Source organism: Xiphias gladius, chromosome 4 (genome assembly GCF_016859285.1).
Source record: "Xiphias gladius isolate SHS-SW01 ecotype Sanya breed wild chromosome 4, ASM1685928v1, whole genome shotgun sequence".
NCBI classification, from domain to species: domain Eukaryota; kingdom Metazoa; phylum Chordata; class Actinopteri; order Istiophoriformes; family Xiphiidae; genus Xiphias; species Xiphias gladius.
In genome coordinates, this window is record NC_053403.1 from 11293682 (window position 1) to 11314363 (window position 20682).

Consider the following 20682-nt stretch of genomic DNA (forward strand, 5'->3'; position numbering starts at 1 on the left):
TTGGACTCTGCGGTGTTGGTTTTGGTCTCTAGAAAAGTCACGTGTGTTGTAACAGCATAGGGGGTTAGTGTTTGGAAAACTCCAGGGTCTTATCTTTCCCCTGAACTGCAGCTCTGTTGTGAGTCCCACCCAGTGGTTTGTCCCTGAAGGGCTGGACAGGAAGCCTGTCTGAAGCCTGCAGGCAGTCACACACACCCTTACACTGCGTGGTTTTTGTTCATGGAAATGTGCATCATCTATCACCAATCAGTGCTGCTTGCTCCCTGTATTCCACTGGAGTGGCTGATTACAGCGACATAGTATTTATAGTCATTAAACTGAGACTAACTCAGAGCAGAGTGGAATGTGGGTTGTGGTCATCGATCCAAACAATGTTCAATCAACAGGAAGCATATTATATATAGATTTTTAACCGTAATGAAGCTCTTATTCTCATCCAATCGTCATCTCAAAATCCCAGCTGGGCTATTTGTTATATCGATAGAGCAGTCTTTTGAGGGGGCAGAGAAACTGTCCGATTATTTCATGTCTGCATGCGCAAAGCTGGACCCCAACCAGCAGGGCCGCTGCACTTGGGAAACACTTCCCCTTGCATGGTGCGACGTGAACTCCCCACAAATTGTCTCGCAGACAGAGGAAAAGTAAAGGTCACACCAGAGCTGAACAGCAAGTCTGAAGCATCAATAAATGGCAATTGTAAACAGTATGTGAAAAGTGGGTCAGTTTTTACGAGTTCAGTGTCCAGAGATTTTAAAGTTATCCTCTTGTACCTCTGAATTGTGTTTTTGTTTTCCTTCACTTTGCTGCTTGAAGGCAAGGATAATGTTTGATGTTGAGGGTGAAATTCAGGGTAGAATTAATATTTATAAAGGAAGTGTATTAGGACTGAGTCCATTTTTTTCTTTTAAACCATCTATGAAGCAATTGAGTTGATACAGGAAGTATATTAAATAGGATGTGTGGGTGTGTAGGTTGTTATCAGAAACTTCAGTGGAATGTTTTTTTGGTGGAGGTGGGGGCAGACGAGGATTTGAATACAACCTTTCCCACGCTACCTGTTATTCATCTTTCTGTTTTTTCTTGTCACAAAACAAGCTATGCTGATGACTGAAAAATAACCCAAGGTAATCCTGTCATGCCTCTATAACTAAACGCTTCACTTTCTGCACATTTATCTTTACTGTTGCTTTCTTGAGGGTGTTCCAATGATACAATCTGTTCTTTTACTGATATTATTGCTGTCTTTCTCGATTTTTCTTCATTCCCGTATTACTTTTTCTGCTTCATTCCTTAAGCATATACTAATTTATCATTGTCTCCTTCCATTCATCCGTTTCATCTTGTCTCTTGCTTCAGACCAGCCAACGGACCAAGGCCGTTTGCGGTCTTTATATTAGGATGACAACGCCTGACATTTTCTCTGAGGGTGTCTGTGTGTTTGAGTGTGAGTTTTCTTTATTTATGTGTGTAACATATTGTTTGTGTTCCAGTTTTCTATCATCATGCTCAGAGTTTGTCCATCTTTCCCTCCGACTGGGACGTCTTAGTTATGATGTTTAATGGCCTATTATTTTGGCGTCAGCCCCCTAACTCCACAGGACCATCCTTTTGAGTTTTTGTTCAAACAAGGGTCTTCTACAGCTGGAAATAACACTTGTAAGTGCAACGTGCTAATTGGTCCAGTCACCTAACCTTTTGAGGCTCCGCTCCTCCTCATCTTACGCAGCAGGTGGGGAGCTCATACACTAATTGTACTCTTGTCTCAGCCCGTGGTGGAGGCGACAGCAGTTTCAGAACCATTCACGTCACAGTGACTTTAAAAAAAAAAAAAAAAAAAAAAAAAATTCTACTGTGGTGTACTGTGGTGTACTGCGGTGTACTGCGGCTACATGCTGACAGACCACCCACCATGGTCAAGGTTCTCAGTTCCCAGGAGGCGGAGCACTTCAAATAGCTGTGAGAAGAGGAGAGAAAGTGAAAGAGATTCCTCGCTGGAGGAAAGCAGTGATAAAAGGAAAGAGGGAGGGGCAGAAGTCTTTGAACGCCAGTGAAGAGCAGGGTGATAAGAACCTGGAGGGCCCTCAGCAGGCCTCTGGTTTTAAAATCTGGTGAATTCAGCAAGTTGATTTTCCTCAAAATTCAATGACTGGAAATCTTTTTGCTTAAAAATATCTGCTATCCAGGAATTAATTATTTCTTGTTGTAACGGAGTCATCAGTTTTGGTGTTGAACTATGTTAAATGTATAAGCTGTAACATTTTCATGAATCAAACCTCATTTTTGTTACTGTTTGTGGCCAGAATTTTTCTAGCAATAGAACTTAAAAAAATGCTGGGTGGATTTAAATTGCCTACCTACGCACAAGGGATTCACAGGAAACGATGTATGTATGTATGTATGTATGTCTTGTAGACACACAAAAACACAAAAGGCTCTCTAGAATCAATAGCTGATTATCGGGCAACAGCACACAGCACCCCTAATCAATTTCAATTTCCCTGTTTAGGAGCTTGCATATGAATTTCCGGATGTCCTTTTTCTTGCCTATGGTTACAAGGATGTGACTTGTGGTCCATTATTGGATCCCTGGAGTCATTTATTAGTGATCTGCATGACCTTTGACTCCATTTGTCCTCTCTAATGGCAGCTATGTCACATCACTGGAGGTCAGGTGTCAGACAGTGGCTTTGTAATGTGCATGTTTTCAGTCCACAGTTTCAGGGACACGCTTTATTGCTTTGACTTTGCTCTACATGTCATGTTGATTTTCATCACACTTAGCTAGCTCTTGTTTTGTTTTTATGTTATCTTGGTTTTGATCTGGACTGGAGTGGACATACAATTGTTCTGATTTAAACAGAAACTAGATTAGTAAGGCCCTCACCAGAGTCATGTGGACAGGCTTTGTCAGATATAAGCATGTCATCCTGGCAGTGTGATCTCTGAGCTCTGACGCTGCAACATGAAGAGAATACTTTTCTCCTGTCAGCTGGTATATATGCCATATATAATTTATGTGTATGTGGTGCAGGTACTTAACTTATATCAGATAAGTTTTCCTGGGAGACACAGGACAAAAAAAAAAGTATGTATACTTCAAGTATACATTTGAATGAAGAGCAGCAGACCTTTAACATACAGGAACAGTTCTTTCATCTTGGCGCCCCCACTAATTTGTTCCACAGTTTGACTGGTTTGTTACGCTGCCAAATGAGCGGCAGAGAAGAGCTACTCCGTTTGCCAGTTACACATACACACACTTACACACATATACACACACATCAGGGCCGTGATCTCCCCAGAATGATGGCTGCCATCCCAAAAGGAAGAGGAGTGTCAGTGATAACCTGGGAGACAGGAAGTGGTCTCGTTGGATCTGGCCTATTTGAGAGGCTGAGAATTACAGTGGAATGCTGCAGCTACATTGATTTTTGTCAGACACAGTACATTGTTGTGGCAGAGAACCTGGATTAGGTGGGATTTGATGAATCTTTGATGATCCCACTGGGGAATAGCAACTGAGCTATACCATGGTAGAGAGGTCTGCTATTGGAAATGGGCTCTGGGGTTATTTGTGCATCTGTGTTTATGTGGTCATGTTTGTCTTATTTCTCTCTGGTGTTCCGTTACTCTGTCTGTGTTCCTGAGATATGGTTGCCTTATTTTATTTAGACAGCATGGCCTCTGTTCCCTCCTCCTCAACCTAGGATCAGGAAAGTTCGAGACAAGGTTAGCAGTATTTGTTTGAGGAATTGATCAGATATATTTTAGATACAATATACCTGCTCTTTCCTTGTTTTGTTTTTTGTTTTGTTTTTTCTTTTGTCCAAATTGTTCTGTTAGAGTAATCTCTCTTCTGTTTTGGCTTCTGTTAGTGAAGGAATAAAATGCTCATTGACAAATTCAATTGGCCAGAGTGAGTAAAAAAGTAGAAAAATGCCCAATACGATTTAACACTTTTGCAGGTTTATGAATGGATTTTCTGATTTCATTCTTTTAGCCCTGGTACACTGAAATGATCTTAACCTGCATAACTTAGTTGCCTCAACCTTCCTGGCCTGTTTCTCATAATTATCTATTACACAAAGACACAAAAGCTGAAATATTTGTCAAGATGCATAAGATGTCTACAATTATACAGCAATAACTCATTTTTAGAGCGGTGAATCAAACTATAAGTGCAGTATTGGAATATTCTTACCTTAGATAGTTGTTGTGGCATATGCCTTAGCAGACAGTTGCCTATGTACATATTCACAGGCACAGACCAACATTAGCATTTATTTTGAGTTGTTTTTCTAGCCACCTTGCAAAGTCTAATATTCATTCTCATTTTGGCTCAGTTTTTGTTCTCCACCAACTCCTGAGGGACATATCTTGGTCTTTAGCTGCTAATTACTCCACTATGTTCTCCAGCAAGTTAGTGTTGCATCTGGAAATGAGGTTGATGAGAGCGGTGAGAGTGAACCAAAACAGTTAACTTGTGGGCTGTCAAAACCTAAACAGTAAGCTATTGTAGAAGATGCTAAAACTCTCGATAGAGCTGAGGGGACCTGCAGAGTTGGTGATAATTCTCTGTGGGTTCATCACTCTATGAGCAATGCTGTCCACATAGTAATTTGATCCATTGTTAATCTAAGAATAATGATTTGTGCAGCTGTAAGGGTTTAAGTAACAGAAATTCTGGAAGAGTATTTATGCTCTGCCCTGCTGACTTCTCAGTATTTTGTTATTTACTTTTGGATGTTTTTTCCTTTGTCCTTTTCTTGGTATAAGTGTTACTCCTTGGCTCTTGTCATCACTGTCTCTCGTCTTATTCAGTTAACTTTATTTTTCGCTCCTCTACACTTTGCCTGAGGGACTGGAAGCGTTACATTCTTACCCCTGTAATGTTCCTAATCCGCTTAGCTTAGTAATTTAGCCCTACATTAACCCCCAAGTCTCACGCCTTAAGCTCCATATATGTGTGTGTTTGCATCCTTAACTAGAATGGCACTCAGTTCAGCACATACCACCACCAAAGCCAATGTCAAAGAACATAAACCAGACTTCTGACAAAAATATTCAAATTAATAGTAAATGATCTGAATCTGCCCCAAAATTTAATGGGTACTTCCCTGGCCCATTCCCCATCCCCTCACCAAGTTCAGTGCAAATTGGTTCAGTACTTTTTGCGTAATCCTGCCAACAAATAAACCAACAAACAGACACTGGCGAAAATATAACCATAAGTGTCTGTTTTTGTGAATTACAGTCTTGGATTTAGAAGTTTTAAGTTAAAGTATCAAAACCCTTTAATTTTTCCTTTATTTCCTTTAATATCGGTTTCCACTCATTGTTGAATTAGTTATGCTATCAAATATACCAATTCCAACCAGTTAATTTTTACATCCTTTACTGGAAAGACCTCACACAGTATATATTTGTCAGCATACATCAGAGATGCTGTTTAAGGGTCTTGGGTATGTAAATATTTTTAATTAGCTAAGCGCACTTCAAAGTCTTTGTCTTATGAATATGTATTATTGTATTGTATTTTTTTTCTCACCTGACAGCCATCTGTCTGCATGTCTTTGATGCACACCACGTCTACCCTGCTGTTCAAAATGCCAACACACACTCACACATTCCAGATACAAGTTTAATATATGTAATGCATTTTAATGTTCGCACCTCTTTAACATAGCCCTATAGACCACAGACGGTACCCAAGCCTCTCCAAACATGTAATAACCCACCATTTATAGACTTCAAAGCATTTGGCCTTTGTTTTTAGCATGAATTTCGGGACTTGCTTAATGCTGTCCTCTGCAGGAAGATTGTATTAAAACTGTGGGATCTGAACTTTAATGGGCTTCAGTAGGGCTGTAGTTCCAGGAGTTGAAACTTGAATAACAGCTTTCAAAGAAACGTGGGTTTTTTTGTTGATTAAAATGCAGGAATAAGGCTCTCTTTGCAGTAGATTATATCTCCCCTGTCCCGACACCCAGCCACCCCATTATCCCAAACTTCCATCACTTTCCTTTTTCCGTTCTTTTAACAAAACAGCCACGTTTTCATCACTCCTCAGTTAGACAGGTAGAAAGTTCCACCAGTGAGACTCTGCACGCCTGGCCCTCTGCCCTCACTCTCCTTCTTTTAACCCTACCAAACATCCTTTTCCTTTATATTCTTCTTTTTGTCATGTTGCACTTGCACTGTACCCACTTTCTTTCTTTCATCACTTCCATCTTGCAGCCACTCTTAGTTTTGTTCATACTGAATACTGATCCCTATTTAAATTCCATCTAAATCTTACTTTTCTCTGAAACTTTCCCCTTTCTACCATGCTCTCTGCCTGTACAGGCCTCAGGAAGTGGGTGTGTGGTGTATTGAGTTAGTTTAGGGGAGAGAGAGAGAGAGAGAGAGAGAGAGAGGAGGGGAAAGGGAGGATACTGATTATAATAATAAACAGCTGTGTGAAAGAGAGGGGGCTAGTGGCCAGAGAGAACGAGAGTAACAGAGGAAGAAGAGAGAGGGAGCATCCACAAGCATGGATGTTTGTGTGACCCCTGGGGAACAAAAAACTAAAGAAGAAACATAACTTTTTAAGAAGTTTCCTCGTCCCAGGAAGGGAGAAAGGATGGGATGACGAACAGATCAACCTATCCCCCTTCTTAAGAGGAATAGAGATATTCAGCAGAGCGCCGACTCAAAGAGGCCAGCAAGTCAGATTCGCTGCCTGGGATCGAAACGCCGAGCCTTGAGGCAGCTCCCTGCCAACACGTGGCTCCAGAAAAAGAAGAAGGCATTCTTTGACTAAGTGGCCCAGTCATGGCAGTGATTAGGAGGGTGTGATCGAGCTAGACCAGACTGGGGCTGGAGACCCGAGGGTCGTATAGGAAGGCAGACACTGAGGTGACTCTGTCTCCTTTAGCCTGTGTTACTTTTACTCAGAGGAATGAGAGGGCAAACCATGTGCCTCTTTGTGCAGCCGTCTCTCCTCTTGAAGTGTGTAGGGTTGTGTGACTGGCAGGGATAAAGTGCTTTTTATCAGAGTAATTGAGAATAGATGCCCCAACCCTGCCCTGGGTTGGGCCACCGGACAGCGTGTAAACAGCTTCCTTCATACCCAGAGGGGAAGTGGAGGAAAGCCTAGCAAAGTTGAAAGAGAGAGCCAGACCTGTCTTCGGCCACTCGGCAGTTTGCAGCAGTCTACCCGTCCCTCAAGACACAAACTGTTATCTCCACTTTGCAGACCTCCACCCAAGATTTGTTGGATTTCTCTCCCAGTTTCAGTACCCCACTCCTGGCCTGAGGATCTCCACTGTCACCCTCCAGCCGCTGCTTTGTCAAACCTCCACTGGCACCAATTGTCCCGTTAATCCCAGTCCCAGCTCTGAAGCATGACTGCCGGGTAGCTGTTACCCCTCCACACTCAGCCTGGCTGCCTGTCTGAAGAGGATGCTACGAACATGTGGTGGGCGAGCACACACACTGGCATGCATGCATATGTGCTGCCAAGGGGTGTGTGAAGTGTGTAAATCTCCTGTTTTGGATCTGCGACTTGGATTTGACCCTCCTGTGTTTGAATTGTTTTCAAGAGCTGGGTTGCTCTATTGCTGGACTCAAGATTGCTCAAACTTTGGATTTACTGTTGACCTGAGCCCTGACCTTGAAGGTTTTGACCATAACCACTGGAGGACTTACCTATCCATCCCCATTCCGTGCTACCCTCTCACCTGTTTGACAGTAGAGAAGATGTAGGCACTGGAGGGAGTGGGAGGAGTCAGAGCACACACTCCAAGATGATTGGCTTGAACTTCAGCTTGCAGGAGTTCCTCAGAAAGTTTGAACAGGTATATATCTACAGATTTTGGAGGCATTTTTTTAGGACGGCTTGGCTTTGGTCTTTCAGTGCCTTTTGAATGCATTTTTTTAAACAAACATAAATGCTGCATAAAACTAATACAAACACAGCCACTATTCACCTCCCATCTCCCCTTGTGTTTGTAGTTGTGGACCTAATGTAGTCAGTTTTATGAGGTCTGAGCACTCATTATCAGACTCATTAAAATGGAATAATAGGTTCTGGCGTGCTTTGCTAGTTATTAAGGAGCGCTACCATGCAGAGAAAAAAATTAGTATAGAATGATTCTTGAGTTGGGCCTAATTTGTCAAAGCAGACTTTTACTGTTATTGTGTTTTTTTAAGGGCTAAGGACAAGTAAGGGTCAATGTTGTTTGTCAATAAAAAATACCTATTTTGGGCAAAATTATCACAAACAAGACAGCGTTTTTGTGTGTATTTTGCTTAAGCCACAGCATAACTTTTTTTTTTTTTAGTTTCCAGGGAGATTCTGTCCCATCCTACCTGCACACCAATGAGCCCAGGGCCAACAAAACTCCATCACTCATTACAATGTGCATGGGACGCAGAACCCATTAACCTTTCTGCCGCCTTTCTACCCACACACACATCTGTGTGTTTGTTTGTGTAGTAGCAGGTCAGAGAAGTAGTGGTTCAGTTGAGTGAGTAGTTTACTGTGTTTTATATGTATGTGTTCTTTTTTTGTGTGTTTGTATATCTAGTGTGCCTACAAATATTTGTCACTTGCTTCCATAATTGCAGACATGTTTTCACTGTCTTTAGTATCTTCACAATTAGCCTAAATTTAAGTGATTACTTGCTTCTTTCTGTGAATGTATCTGTAGATGGGAGTTAAACAGCCCAATTTGAGATTCTCTGCCAGAACTGAAAACCCCATTTCTAATTAATTTCTATCAACAACCCATGGATAAAACAAAACATAGAGTAGTGGCTTTGTGTAGCTGACATGGTGACCTGTGGAAAACAAATGCTATATTTTTTTTATTGTTTTTTTTCTTTCTGTGTGTGTGTGTGTGTGTGTGTGTGTGTGTGTTGTGTGTGTGTGTGTGTGTGTGTGTGTGTGTGTGTACACACTTCTGCATTGGTGAGAGAGAGCAAGAGAGAGAAAGTGATCAGTCATCATACTTAAGCACCTCAGGATACAGGTTGACATACATAAACCGCTGGCTCAAAGTAGTCTTTCACTGGGTGAAATGAGATTAAAAGAAAGCTTTTGTAAATGAATACAGCATATGCACCTCTATATGCCCGCACAGTCTGTGCATTTGGATAATGACTTGAAAAACAGCCAGATGGCTCAGTGGCAGAATGACTTTCTGTCTTTCCCTCTTTGTCTGTCCTTCTGCCTTTCTTTTTCTGTCATCCTGTCTGTCCATCTCTTTCTCTCTTACTCTCTCTTCTCTATGACCTTTCAGAGGCATTTGACTTGTGTCAAAAAGCCAGCAGACGATTATCCGTGCAGATCACAGTGGAGGGATTTGCTTCAGCCTTTGTGAAATGCCTATGGCATTCAGTAAATTGCAGCACAGTGCCACAGATGACTGTGGTAATTGATGGTTGTTTTGTGTGTAGTCTGGTTCTACTACAGCTGGACTTTATTTTGTCCACTTTTTCCAAAAACACGGTTTCCAGAGTAGCTGAGCTGTTGTCACCCGTTCCACTTAATCTACACATGGTATGTGTTGTCATGTGCATCTAACATCCATTTTCTGCGTCTCTCCCCTGTGTTTTCCTGCATCTTCAATATCTTGATTGTGTGCATGTGGGTATGGGAGTATATGTGTGATGATGCGGGTTTCCTCAATACTATTCCCCCTCTAGTGCATATTGTCTAGTTATGTGTGTCACTATTTTTGACGTGTGTGATTTTGGCTGGTGTTTAATAATTAGTGCAGTACCACATTAACGCCATTACAGCAAGTTTCCATTGCTGTACGCAGTGCACCTGCAATAGATTATGTTTTTTCAGGAACAATCTGTATTCAATATCCAGAATATGAACATTATGAACCATCTTCTGCTTACTGTTAATAACTTCTTTTTATAATTGTTAATTTATTTTAATAATGCAGAGACTACCATAAAACAGTGCAGCAACATTAGCATTTTCCTAGATAAAGCCGTTCTACAGCGATTGTAAAATGGAACTCAGTTAATAGCATCATTTCCAATCTGTAATGCCGCAATGAGAAAGATACACAAGTAACAACTTCAGGCACTGAAGATGGCTCATTTCACACACAATGTCCAGAATTTTTTTTTTATTACTGTGCTGTTGTAGGGTATGGGTCTCATTACACTTTCCTTATCTGGACTAATCGTGTCCCATTTGCAAATCTGTCTCTGTGCTGCAGGCAGTGTTACACTCGTCCATATAGTATTGGAGTCTTTTCTTTATCTGCAGTTGAAATGAGTTGAACCAAGGGGAGTCCCAGTAGAGAGAGGGAGAGAGAGGAAAATGGAGCAGTTACACACGGCTAAAAATAAAACATTTGACAGGATCGTCTGCTTGCATCAGCCCCCCCTGTGGTTCATCCCTCACACACAAACACTCACACATACCCTTTGAGATGTGGTTGTGTAATAGAGCTGCCTTGTTAAGGACACACACATACACACGTACACATGGAAAAATCGTGCTTCATCACATTATTGAATGTGATGGCCTGTTGTAGCCACACACACATAAACGCACAGTATTTTGGAACAACATTGCATTACATTAGTATTGCATACTGTATCCCAGCATAAAATTAGCAAAGCTTACTTTGGTGTAGCCCTGGTATAACCTAAAGCGGCATTAGTATGGGGGCACACATTGCTTTGGGACTGGCTCCTGGTTGGGTTGGGCATTCGGACTCGATGAAAGGATGGAAGTTAAAATCTTTTTTTTTTGTCAAAGAGTCAAAAAGTAACTGGAGGATATTTCATGAAATACAAACTTCTCTGCCCTCTGGAAATTTTGTGAGCAATATACCGTGAACTCCCTCAAGACTAGTGTTTGCGACGAAATCAAATGTTATTTCTGCTTCATGAATAATCAGCTCTGATGGTGAAGAAGGCTGTGACGTCCAATTTTGGGTGTGATATGAACTTACTTTTGGTTTCCTTGACTGTACATTTGCACGGAAACTTTCCCTGAAGAAACGGTCAGCTTTGAGAGTTGTTCTTTGTCTGCGTGTTTGCAGGACATCCAGGCTGAGATCGATGCCCACAATGACATCTACAAGAGTGTGGACGGGAATAAGTCGAAGATGGTCAAGGCTCTGGGCAGCTCAGAGGAAGCTGTGTTCCTCCAACACAGACTGGATGACATGAACCAACGCTGGAGCGACCTGAAGGCCAAATCAGCCAACATCCGGTCAGTAAAACCCTATTAAAACTTAGAAATAGGAATGTTTTTTTTCCCTTTTCCAGTGTTTTGGATAATGCAGCTCAGATCTCAGCTTTCTGCTCTTTTGCCGCTCTCAACTCTGGAAAGAAAAAAACATCTTGGCAGAATGTCTCAATCATGGCAGTGGCTCAAGTAGGTCTCTGCTTCAGTTTATTATTTTAATCAACCAGTGATTTGCATGTTGCAGAAGTTATTTAGAGAGAGTGTGATTCTCTCATATCAAATTAGAAAAAACAACAAAAAAGAAGGCTCAAGAACTCAAACACTGAATTTATCTGAAACCCCAAGCACTCAATCTCCAAGGTCTCCAAATGGACAGATTTCAGTGGCTAAGCTTAGTCCAAGGCCTCTATTCTTTGTAAACACACCAATACACTGTACTCTGCATTTAATTCATAGTATATCTCCCTTACTGTTGAGTGGACCATTGAGTACTCTCAACTTGTCAAAAAGAAAAGATAGTCCTATTCATGACGGAACATGACTTGAATGTCCTCAATTCATGTGAAAACCACACATGACGTATATTGAAGCACATTGTGGAATAGCCATGTTGGTTGTACTGTACAGATACAGTAGCTCCTTTTTCACTTGTCCACCAAGGCACATGGGGATGAAAAAGGACCTGACAGCCACCACATTGGCACATAAACTTTTGAGGACAAAAGCCAATGCCGCGTCAGCCACAACCCTGGCATAAATAAATGTGATTGGTGATGGGTGGCGAGGTAGAGGATGAAGGAAGTGAAGATGAAAGTGAAGTTGAAAGGGCCAGATGGAGAAGTTCAAAGACAAAGAGGAGGAGAGAGGGTGGAGAGAAGCAGCATAGGAGCACAACAAAGCTACAGGGGCAGGTGGGAAGGTTAGAGAGGCTGAAGAGACACCGGGGGAAATAAAAAAAAAAAAAAGGTATGGGGAAAGATTATATGCTGAAAAGTCGTTAGCTGTGAGTGGAAAAGAATAAATGGGAGTGAGTCAAGGTCAGGCAGTGCAGACATAATAGGCTGGACTTGTTCCAGAGGAAGACAAGCAAGAGAAATATAGACAGTGAGAGATCAGTGTGTGTATGTGTGTATGTGTCTGTGTCTGTGTCTATGTGTCCGTGTGCCTGTGTCTGTGAGAGAGAGAGAGAGGTGAGGTACAGTGTGTTGATTGTATACAGCCCATTATGCCTTAATTGCAGTACATGTGTAATTAAGGCTAACTCTGCAAGTGGCAATAGAAGGTCTCTGTACACAGTGTTCGGATGCGTTATGCCCAGAGGAGAGCAGAAAAACAAAAGTTCCTAGCGACATGTATTGCATGTATGGTAGCACCCACACAATTAGCAGCCAGCTGTGTTCCCTTTTACAAATAGTACTACTCCAGGAGGGCAACAACCTCTTCGAGTGGTTAGTGATGAGGTTTTTATGGAGGTTTTGTAGTATTTAAAGCTTTTTAGTTGATTTTCATATGTTTTAAGCCTTTTATATAATCAGTATAATCAAAATAAAAGAATATACAGTATGTGGCTTCACTTTTGTATAAACAAAGCATCAGCCTTTAATAGGGGCTAAGTCTACCTTTATATTAATGTAAACCTGCATGGAGGAATGATGAAAAGTAAGGTGCAATGCTTAACTACAGATGCGTCTCTTGAATAGACCGCTTGATTTGTCAACACAAGACTGTTTATGCTTCAACAGTGAGAGTTAAAAATGCATACAGTATAATAATAATTTAAGTGGATGGTGTACGTTGGCAGGGCCCATCTGGAGGCGAGTGCTGAACGCTGGTCTCGTCTGCTGGGCCTCCTGGAAGAGCTGTGGAGGTGGATCTGCATGAAGGATGAGGAGCTGGCCAAGCAGATGCCCATCGGAGGAGATGTACCCACCTTGCTGCAACAGCAGAACCACTGCACGGTACGTACTATTGCCACGGGCAATGTTCCGGCCACGCCGTAAAAGATTTATCATACCTTGTACCTCATTGTTTTCATCCAGTTTCCAAAAAGATGAGTTTTCGAGTTTGTCACATTTTGACACTCTTGAAAAAACAGGAGTATGGGTTTCTTGTGTATACGTTTAAACTACGTTTTTTGTTAGCCATACTCTCAGCTGGATACATTAAGTGCCATGTCATCTAATATAAAAGTATTAAAGGCTCTACTTTAATGCCCTAACAAGGTGTTGTCCCTTATTTTGCCTCATTTGACCTCTTAAAGGCTCTTTGAGTTTCTATGGACTGTGCTTGACATCTCCATGACTCACACTTCCCTCCCTGGTTTTCTGCTCCTATAAGCATGGAGAAGTTTATCATTCCTATTGACTTATGGAGTTAGGTGAGCTCACAAAATTCCAGCTCAGTCCATCTTCAACCTGACTGGATGTCTCATTATCCAAAATAAACATTAAGACCTATGTGGGTTTGCAGGACCTCTAAGTCAAAGGCAACTGGATGACTGGGGATTTTCATAACATGCATCATGTTTATAACATGACCACCACCGCTGCCACATGTCAAGTTAAACAACCATTGTCCTCCTCTTGATTCATGAGGTGGGAAAGTACTAGTTTTGCTCATAACTTTAACAATGGCTCCATTCCATTTAAGGGTCCCAGTAAGCCTTGACACTGAGCTGGCATTCACAATACCAGGACCATGAAACTGAGCCATTTTTCACTCTATTATTTATACCTGTGCCATCCTACACCTACTTGTCAAAATGTCTAATGTGAAAAAAGCCTATATAAATGGTATATAGATAAAAACTTCCAGACTAGACCAATCACAACAGCACTGGCTTACATTGTCTGAATCTTGCTAAGGGGACAAAGTACCTTACAACAGAAGAAAAATCTTACATGCCCTATCTATACTCTGTAATGATCCTGACCGTAGTTAATTACCCAGGCAGCTGATGGACGTTATTTTACAGTGCTATTGCAAGTGTTCATATACAGCACATTCAGTTACTGCATTCAGTTTCTACACATATGCTGAACAGTCAGTACTGAAACCACAGGAGGACACCGTGACTCCAAAGCAGTCGCAGTAATCATTGTGACATTCTCAAGCATCAGGCTCATCAGTAGTGGGTTTACAGTAGATTCAACTAAACTACACATTGCAGCAGTCACGCATAATCACAGCAGGGTGTACCATGTCTCCATGGTTAACAATCAGCAGTGTCGTTACAGTCACTCACTAACAGCCATAGACAAAACTTGTATCAGTGGAGAGTTAAGGACAGTTATCAAAATCACTACTGCTCAATCAGTACTGTTGTTCCACCTATGTCATTCTTAAAATTGTTGTTGTTTATCACCCTTATACCTCACTGTATAATTTATTCAAACAAACGATCAATACCATAATTGTGCCGACCCATTCACACCTTTGTCATTACTGCTATTTGTCATCTGCGTTCCCCAGTGTATTATTAATTTTAACCACTGGTTGTTGTGATAGAGCATTGATGTGTAATTGCTTTCAGATAGATGACTCACCCTGTGGCTACTCCCAGTCCGCTGGCTGCCACTGCTGTTGATGTTGCTCTTGACATCGTAATGCGTTTCTCCGCACCCCGTTCACCACACTATTATTTTTTTCCACAAAACGCTTTTGGAGAGTAAACAGATGTGCAGTCATGCATGGGTGCAGGATCACACACACCCTCTGGGACACACGCGCACACACAACAGACACACAAATCAACCATTTCATACATGTAAGAGTGTATTGTGTGACGCTTGCTAGACCTGTATATAACAAAAGTGCATTTGCATCTGTCTGCACCCTGTGCATGTGCATCTACTTTAAGTATGTATAAGGTTTTATTACAGTGTGACAAACAATTCTAAGCATGAGCATTACTACATTTTGTAATTTAATTATTTACTTATATATCACACTACATTTTCTCATCACATTTTGGTAGAGACAATCAAGACTAATCAAGCAATCACCCACACAGAGACACAATCAGTTTCCAAAAAAGCTGAAATTAGTTATGTCCTCATTCATAAGGCCGGTATATTAAACACAACTCAATACTGTTACATGGAAAGAGAAAAAGGAATATAGGAAAAACAGGAAAAAAGGGAACTAACCCTTAGTTCATTTCTTAGTGCATTTCTGAAGCCACTTATTTCAAAGACAAAATATCGAGAATGACTGATCTGCTGTAAAGCCAGATTTTAGCTCTTAGCAGTGGCACATGATCAATTTCTTGGCCACTCTAATGCCTGCTAAGTATAGTGTTTTAATGGCTTAATGAAGAATAATCATACAAAAGCAGAGCAATTTGCAAAAAAGAAGAGTTTTCCCAAAGATCATGGAAAAAACATATTTCAAAAAAAGAATATTGCAACCAGGTCAACACCGGACCATGTGAATATGTTGTACACCAGGGAGCAAAAACTACAATCAGGCCTGAAAGATGTACTGTGTGTAAAAAGAAAGCGGTAATCTGCCATATTGTTTGCCATTTAAGATCTAGAATCGAGAACTTAATGTCTAAGTTGTAGTTCAACCGATGCCTTGCAGGATGAGACAATTTGTGGCTATCCAGGCTAGTCAAAATATGTCCATTGAGGTCTGAGATGATGTTGTCTTGTAACCAACATCTGATGGAGAACAGAGACAGGCCTCAACCCAACAGATCCGACAAGCTCCATCAGATAAGGAATGAGGCTGAGAGCACACAATAACCGCAGGAGAATAAAATCTTCCTGCATCTCCACTTTCACCTTCCTTTTCTCTTTAACCTTTTTCAGCTCCTCTGTCTCATTTTCTGTCATTCTTCTCTGTGGTGTCCAGCCCGGTGTTGGCATCCTGACTTTCTCTACACTCCTCCTTTCTCATTCCTTCTCACTCTGTCCTCTCTCCATTCCCTTGTTCATCTCCAGGTCTTTGGCTTTGAGAATGCTGAAATTAGAAATAATGGAACAGGGGAACAGAAAGTGAGGAAGGCTCAATTTTCATTTGGACTATGTTATATTTTCCCCTTCACTTCCTTCTCCTCGTTATTCTTAATAGATTGGCCTGGAGGTCTCTCCGACCCTGAGAGTTATGAGGGGGCTGAGCAGCACAAAAGAGCTCGGGCTTTGAACACGTCATGCTCTATTACTTGCTTACACCAACAGACACACACACACACACTCAAGTCCTCTGTGCTCACACATACATAGAAACACATTTGAGTCACTCACTGATATACACACACACACATACACCAGCTGCTCTGTCAGATAGATGAAGGAAATGTGTATAGCTACATGGAAATTGGAATCTATGAGGTAGGGAGGGCTTAGAGGGGATGTCTTTTTTCTCCTCTTTTTTTCTGGGACACTCGGAGAGATAAAAGAGGGAGCCTAAGCCACTTAGCCCAACAGAGAGCAACGGATATTGCCCTTATTAAAGAATCAGAGGAAAGAAAAATATGAGAGAGCAGTGGTCCGAACAGTCAGGGAAGAAAGTGATGGACAGGAAGCAGCAAACAGAGGTACAGTTACATCAGGAGAAAAGAGGAAGGAAGGAGGTCAGTGGAGATAGAAAAAGGACAATATGGTGCACGTTCACCTGTGTGTTTTAGTATATTTAGTTCCTTCTAAAACTGTTGCATTGGTTTCTGTCTGGAAGAAGCTGTTTACATTGCAATACACTGAAAGAATTTAAAGTGTGAGCGGGAGGGAGGGGTATTGTCCTATCCTACTTGAGCGACTTCATGCTCCCTCCTCTGTGTATTGATCTGTGTCTGTTTTTTCTCTGCTAAAATGGTCATAATAGCATTTATTAATCGCACATTCAATTATCCAATAAAAGGCCTTCGTCAGCATCCCTCTGATTAAATTCGTTTAACCTACTCTATTAAATTACAGCTTTTAGATTGAGGAGTAGGAACAATAGACCAAATGCTTGTGGACATTTTTAGGACAGTCTGGTCTTTTCAAATGCTCTTCCAAATGTTACAAAGGGAATAAATATCAAGACAAACTGGTGAAGTGTGATTCCCTTTAATACAAATTTGCTTAACTTTGTTTTCTGAAAATTCTGAATATGCTGAAGTAGTGTACAATTAACCTATCTAAAGCGAGGAGGGTCTAATAATCTGTTACAGAACCCATCTTAATCATTGTGCCTGCATGATTGATTAGCACCATTTGCACTTGAATGGACAGGTCGTAAAGCAGAATGAAATGGATTAAAGTGCTGCGTTGGCCTTTAACTTATCTCTTAGGAAATGAAGGACTCTCTTTTTTTTTTTTTTTAAACTCCCAATTGCCTCGTTTTGAGTAACTTTTAAGTGTTTTTGTCTGCGTCCCCTAAACTTGTAGGGAGCAGTTTTTTAGACTGTAGACTTGTGTCCAGTCTGTGGCCCTGTCCCTAAATATAGTTCTGTCTTAGTTGATTCAAGCACATGCCTTGCAAATTATTCAACTTTATTGTACACCATTGGGGAAATATGTCTACAGTACACCTGAGCAATATAAAACATCAAAGCTGCTATAATTGATATTTCATAACAATGGCTCAAATGACTATGTTAAATGTGAAAGGGGTCGCTGGTTGTGATGAACCCACCTCAATTCCACCACAGTTCCCCTGAGTTTCACAGAGCTCTACAATGTCTTTAAGGTCATTGTTTTGATTGTTTTATGGCCCGCAACTTCCCTGTTTTGGTTCACTCTCACTGTTCTCATTAGCGTCATTTCATTTGCGGCCAGCAGTTGTTTCAACAAAATCGTTCTAAAAACAAAACTGTACACCACCTAACCAGCCCCAAATGGTTACTAACTGGCGGAGCTCTTAGCGGATGAAGATACAGATATTTCCCTCAGGAGTTCGTGCAAACCAAAAAAATAAGCAAAAGGCAGAGAAATTGGACTTACATCCGTCAGATAGTCAAAACTATGATTCCAAATGAACGCTGATGTTGCCCCATGTCTGCTGGTAAACAAACAACAGTTGATAAAGTTCACCTTATCAATTTTAAAAGTGATAACATGTCAGTGTGTTGTCACTATCAACAACAACATCAACAAAGACACAAACGACATCACTGTGTGGTCGGTAGTAGTACTGATTAGTAATAATAAAGAGGAGAAAAGCTGCTGTGATTTCATGCTGAAAATTCCAGTGGAATTGGGAATGAAGGACTACTCCAAAATATTCATTATCGCCAGAAGCATCAGAAAATGCCACTTAAATGTTCTCTAAAACATATCCAATCCACATTTTAAAGAAAATCATAAAATAATTCTGTTGTGTCAGGAACTGTCCCCGAAGAAACTTATCTATACATTATTATTTAACTGTACCTTCCCATTTATTAGCTGCAAAGCGGTTGCAGGTAGTTTTCTGACACATCTGTTGTCATTAAACAGCCTGGTGGCATTTTACTTATTCAAAAATGGCCACGGCTGGAAGCAGCATATTAGTAGAGCATGTCAAAGAGTTTCATTTCAAGCAACCATCACCTATCACTAGCTTTGAGCTGTTCTGATAACAGTGGATTTTAGGGGCAAGCGAGTAATTAAATTCTTAGGTTATTCACTCTGAGGCTCCTTCATTAAGTATGTAACTGTATGTAGATACAAAGATCTAATTTGGTTAATTTGGTTCCGACTACGGTAGTTCAATACCTAAAAAAAATACCTAAAAAATACTTGTTTCTATTATTTATTTTTATTTGCTAGAGAAGAATTAAGTCATCAGTTTCTTGACAATGTGTACGTTGTTTGGATGTGAGTGACCCCCTTTGTTGAAGGCTCCTTGAGCTCCTGTCAGATGCTTTTCTGATGTTGAGAGCTGGTGTGTTGTAGTGGACCTTTTGGGAGCCCTTTTTTTTTTCCCTGGAAGAAGATGAGGGTTGAGGTAATATTGCAAAGAGGCCGAGATAGCGGGGGTTTGAAAGCGGGAAGAGGGATGTTTGGCAGACCTCTGAAAGTAGCTGTGTTGTGATGTTATCTTATCGGCGCCACAGCACAGTGCACACAGTGATAAGAGTTTGCTGTGCCAATGTGGCCGCACACCACACACAAACACAGACCTGGACACAAACACTCGAATACAGACACGGTCATTCAGATACCGAAATGCATGCACCCACAGCCAAGGTCACAGTCATTCGTAACTACAAGATAGATGCAATAAGAATTAGGGTACTGACAAGAGTCCTTTATTCCCCTGTTCTTCACAAATCACACAAGACCAGATCATATTCTGATCTGCAAATGCGGAAAACCATTAAAAAGAAGGAGAGCAAAGTGAAGACCTGCCCCTTTTTATCTTTGACATAGACAGCCATGCCTTATCGCTCATAGGCCAGCTGGGATTCACTTGTTTTAAAAAAAAAAAGCTCTATTCTTAACCTGAAAGCTGTACATGTGTTTGATATTTACCTCTCATGCTCCCACTGAAACGTGTGTCCCTTTGTGGCACACTGATAATGTGATCGTGTTGAAGTTTCGCTAAAAAGACTTGTTTGAGTGTTAGGGAAAGGTCTTTGGTGTTGTCATCTGTCTGAACTGCAAGGATACGCAGTGGCTGGGTGACATGCAGAGAGGCTGGTTGTAACACAGGGAATAACTTGGCATTACTTGTGTTGCCATTGTAACAACTCTCTGCAGCTTTGTCTGTGTCTTTTTGGAGCCAGTTAACATTGAAGAACACCATTTGGGGAAACACTACTGTTATAATTTCAACATTTATTGTAATAAACAAGTAATGCAATTAAGACCACTAGGCGAATAATATTACTCGGTAAGCAAACCTACTGAGTAATATTATTATCATGATACTAAGATTGAGCTTCAGAGTTCATTCTTGACCTTGGAATCAGGCAGTTGACTAAATAATCTGATCGCAAGGTCCACTTAGTGGCTGTTCCTGTGCTTTCAATAATGTCATTTAATCTTCATCAGCAGATGGAGTTTGCCCTGTTGTCATGGAAAATTTCTTCTGAGCACTTTAAGGATGTAAATGTTGAGCTTCAACGTTATTTGATAAAGATGTTTTCCAAAATCAACAAATACTTCGATATTGTAAAATGTATGCAAAACACATACAAAATTATCAAACTGTGCGATGAACTATGTTCCAAAATGCCATGATAAGATTATATTATCACACGTAAAGAAGCTGTTAAATGATAATCTTACTGCTGAACCGATTAATTGGAACTGAATCGACCAAAATGTTCATAATCACTTAATCCTTTAAGGCAATTGAAAATCAAAAATGCCAAACATTCTCTCCAGTAAATGGAGTTTGCTCTGTTGTCATTCTTGATTTTCATACAGCTAAAACAATAATCTATTAATATAGGCAAAGCATATTGTAGAGTAGACAGCTTGCTAGTTTGAGGTTGTAAATATTAGTTCCCTTTACATTTGGTTGTAATCAGGCGTCTCTGATTTATCCATCCAGGGATGTTT

At 40.9% G+C, this 20682-nt stretch overlaps 1 protein-coding gene across 9 annotated transcripts in view; it reads left to right on the plus strand.

Moving 5' to 3' along the window:
* utrn (utrophin) overlaps nt 1–20682 on the plus strand; it is a 181466-nt gene that overhangs the window by 97047 nt on the left and 63737 nt on the right. For 8 of the 9 annotated variants that reach the window (XM_040125316.1, XM_040125318.1, XM_040125317.1 and 5 more), the window contains 2 exons: nt 11058–11230; nt 13008–13164. In XM_040125316.1, the coding sequence (XP_039981250.1) occupies nt 11058–11230; nt 13008–13164 (330 nt within the window). Of the gene's footprint in view, nt 1–6498; nt 7839–11057; nt 11231–13007; nt 13165–20682 lie in introns of those variants that run through there. The other variant, XM_040125324.1, reaches the window with a different exon arrangement.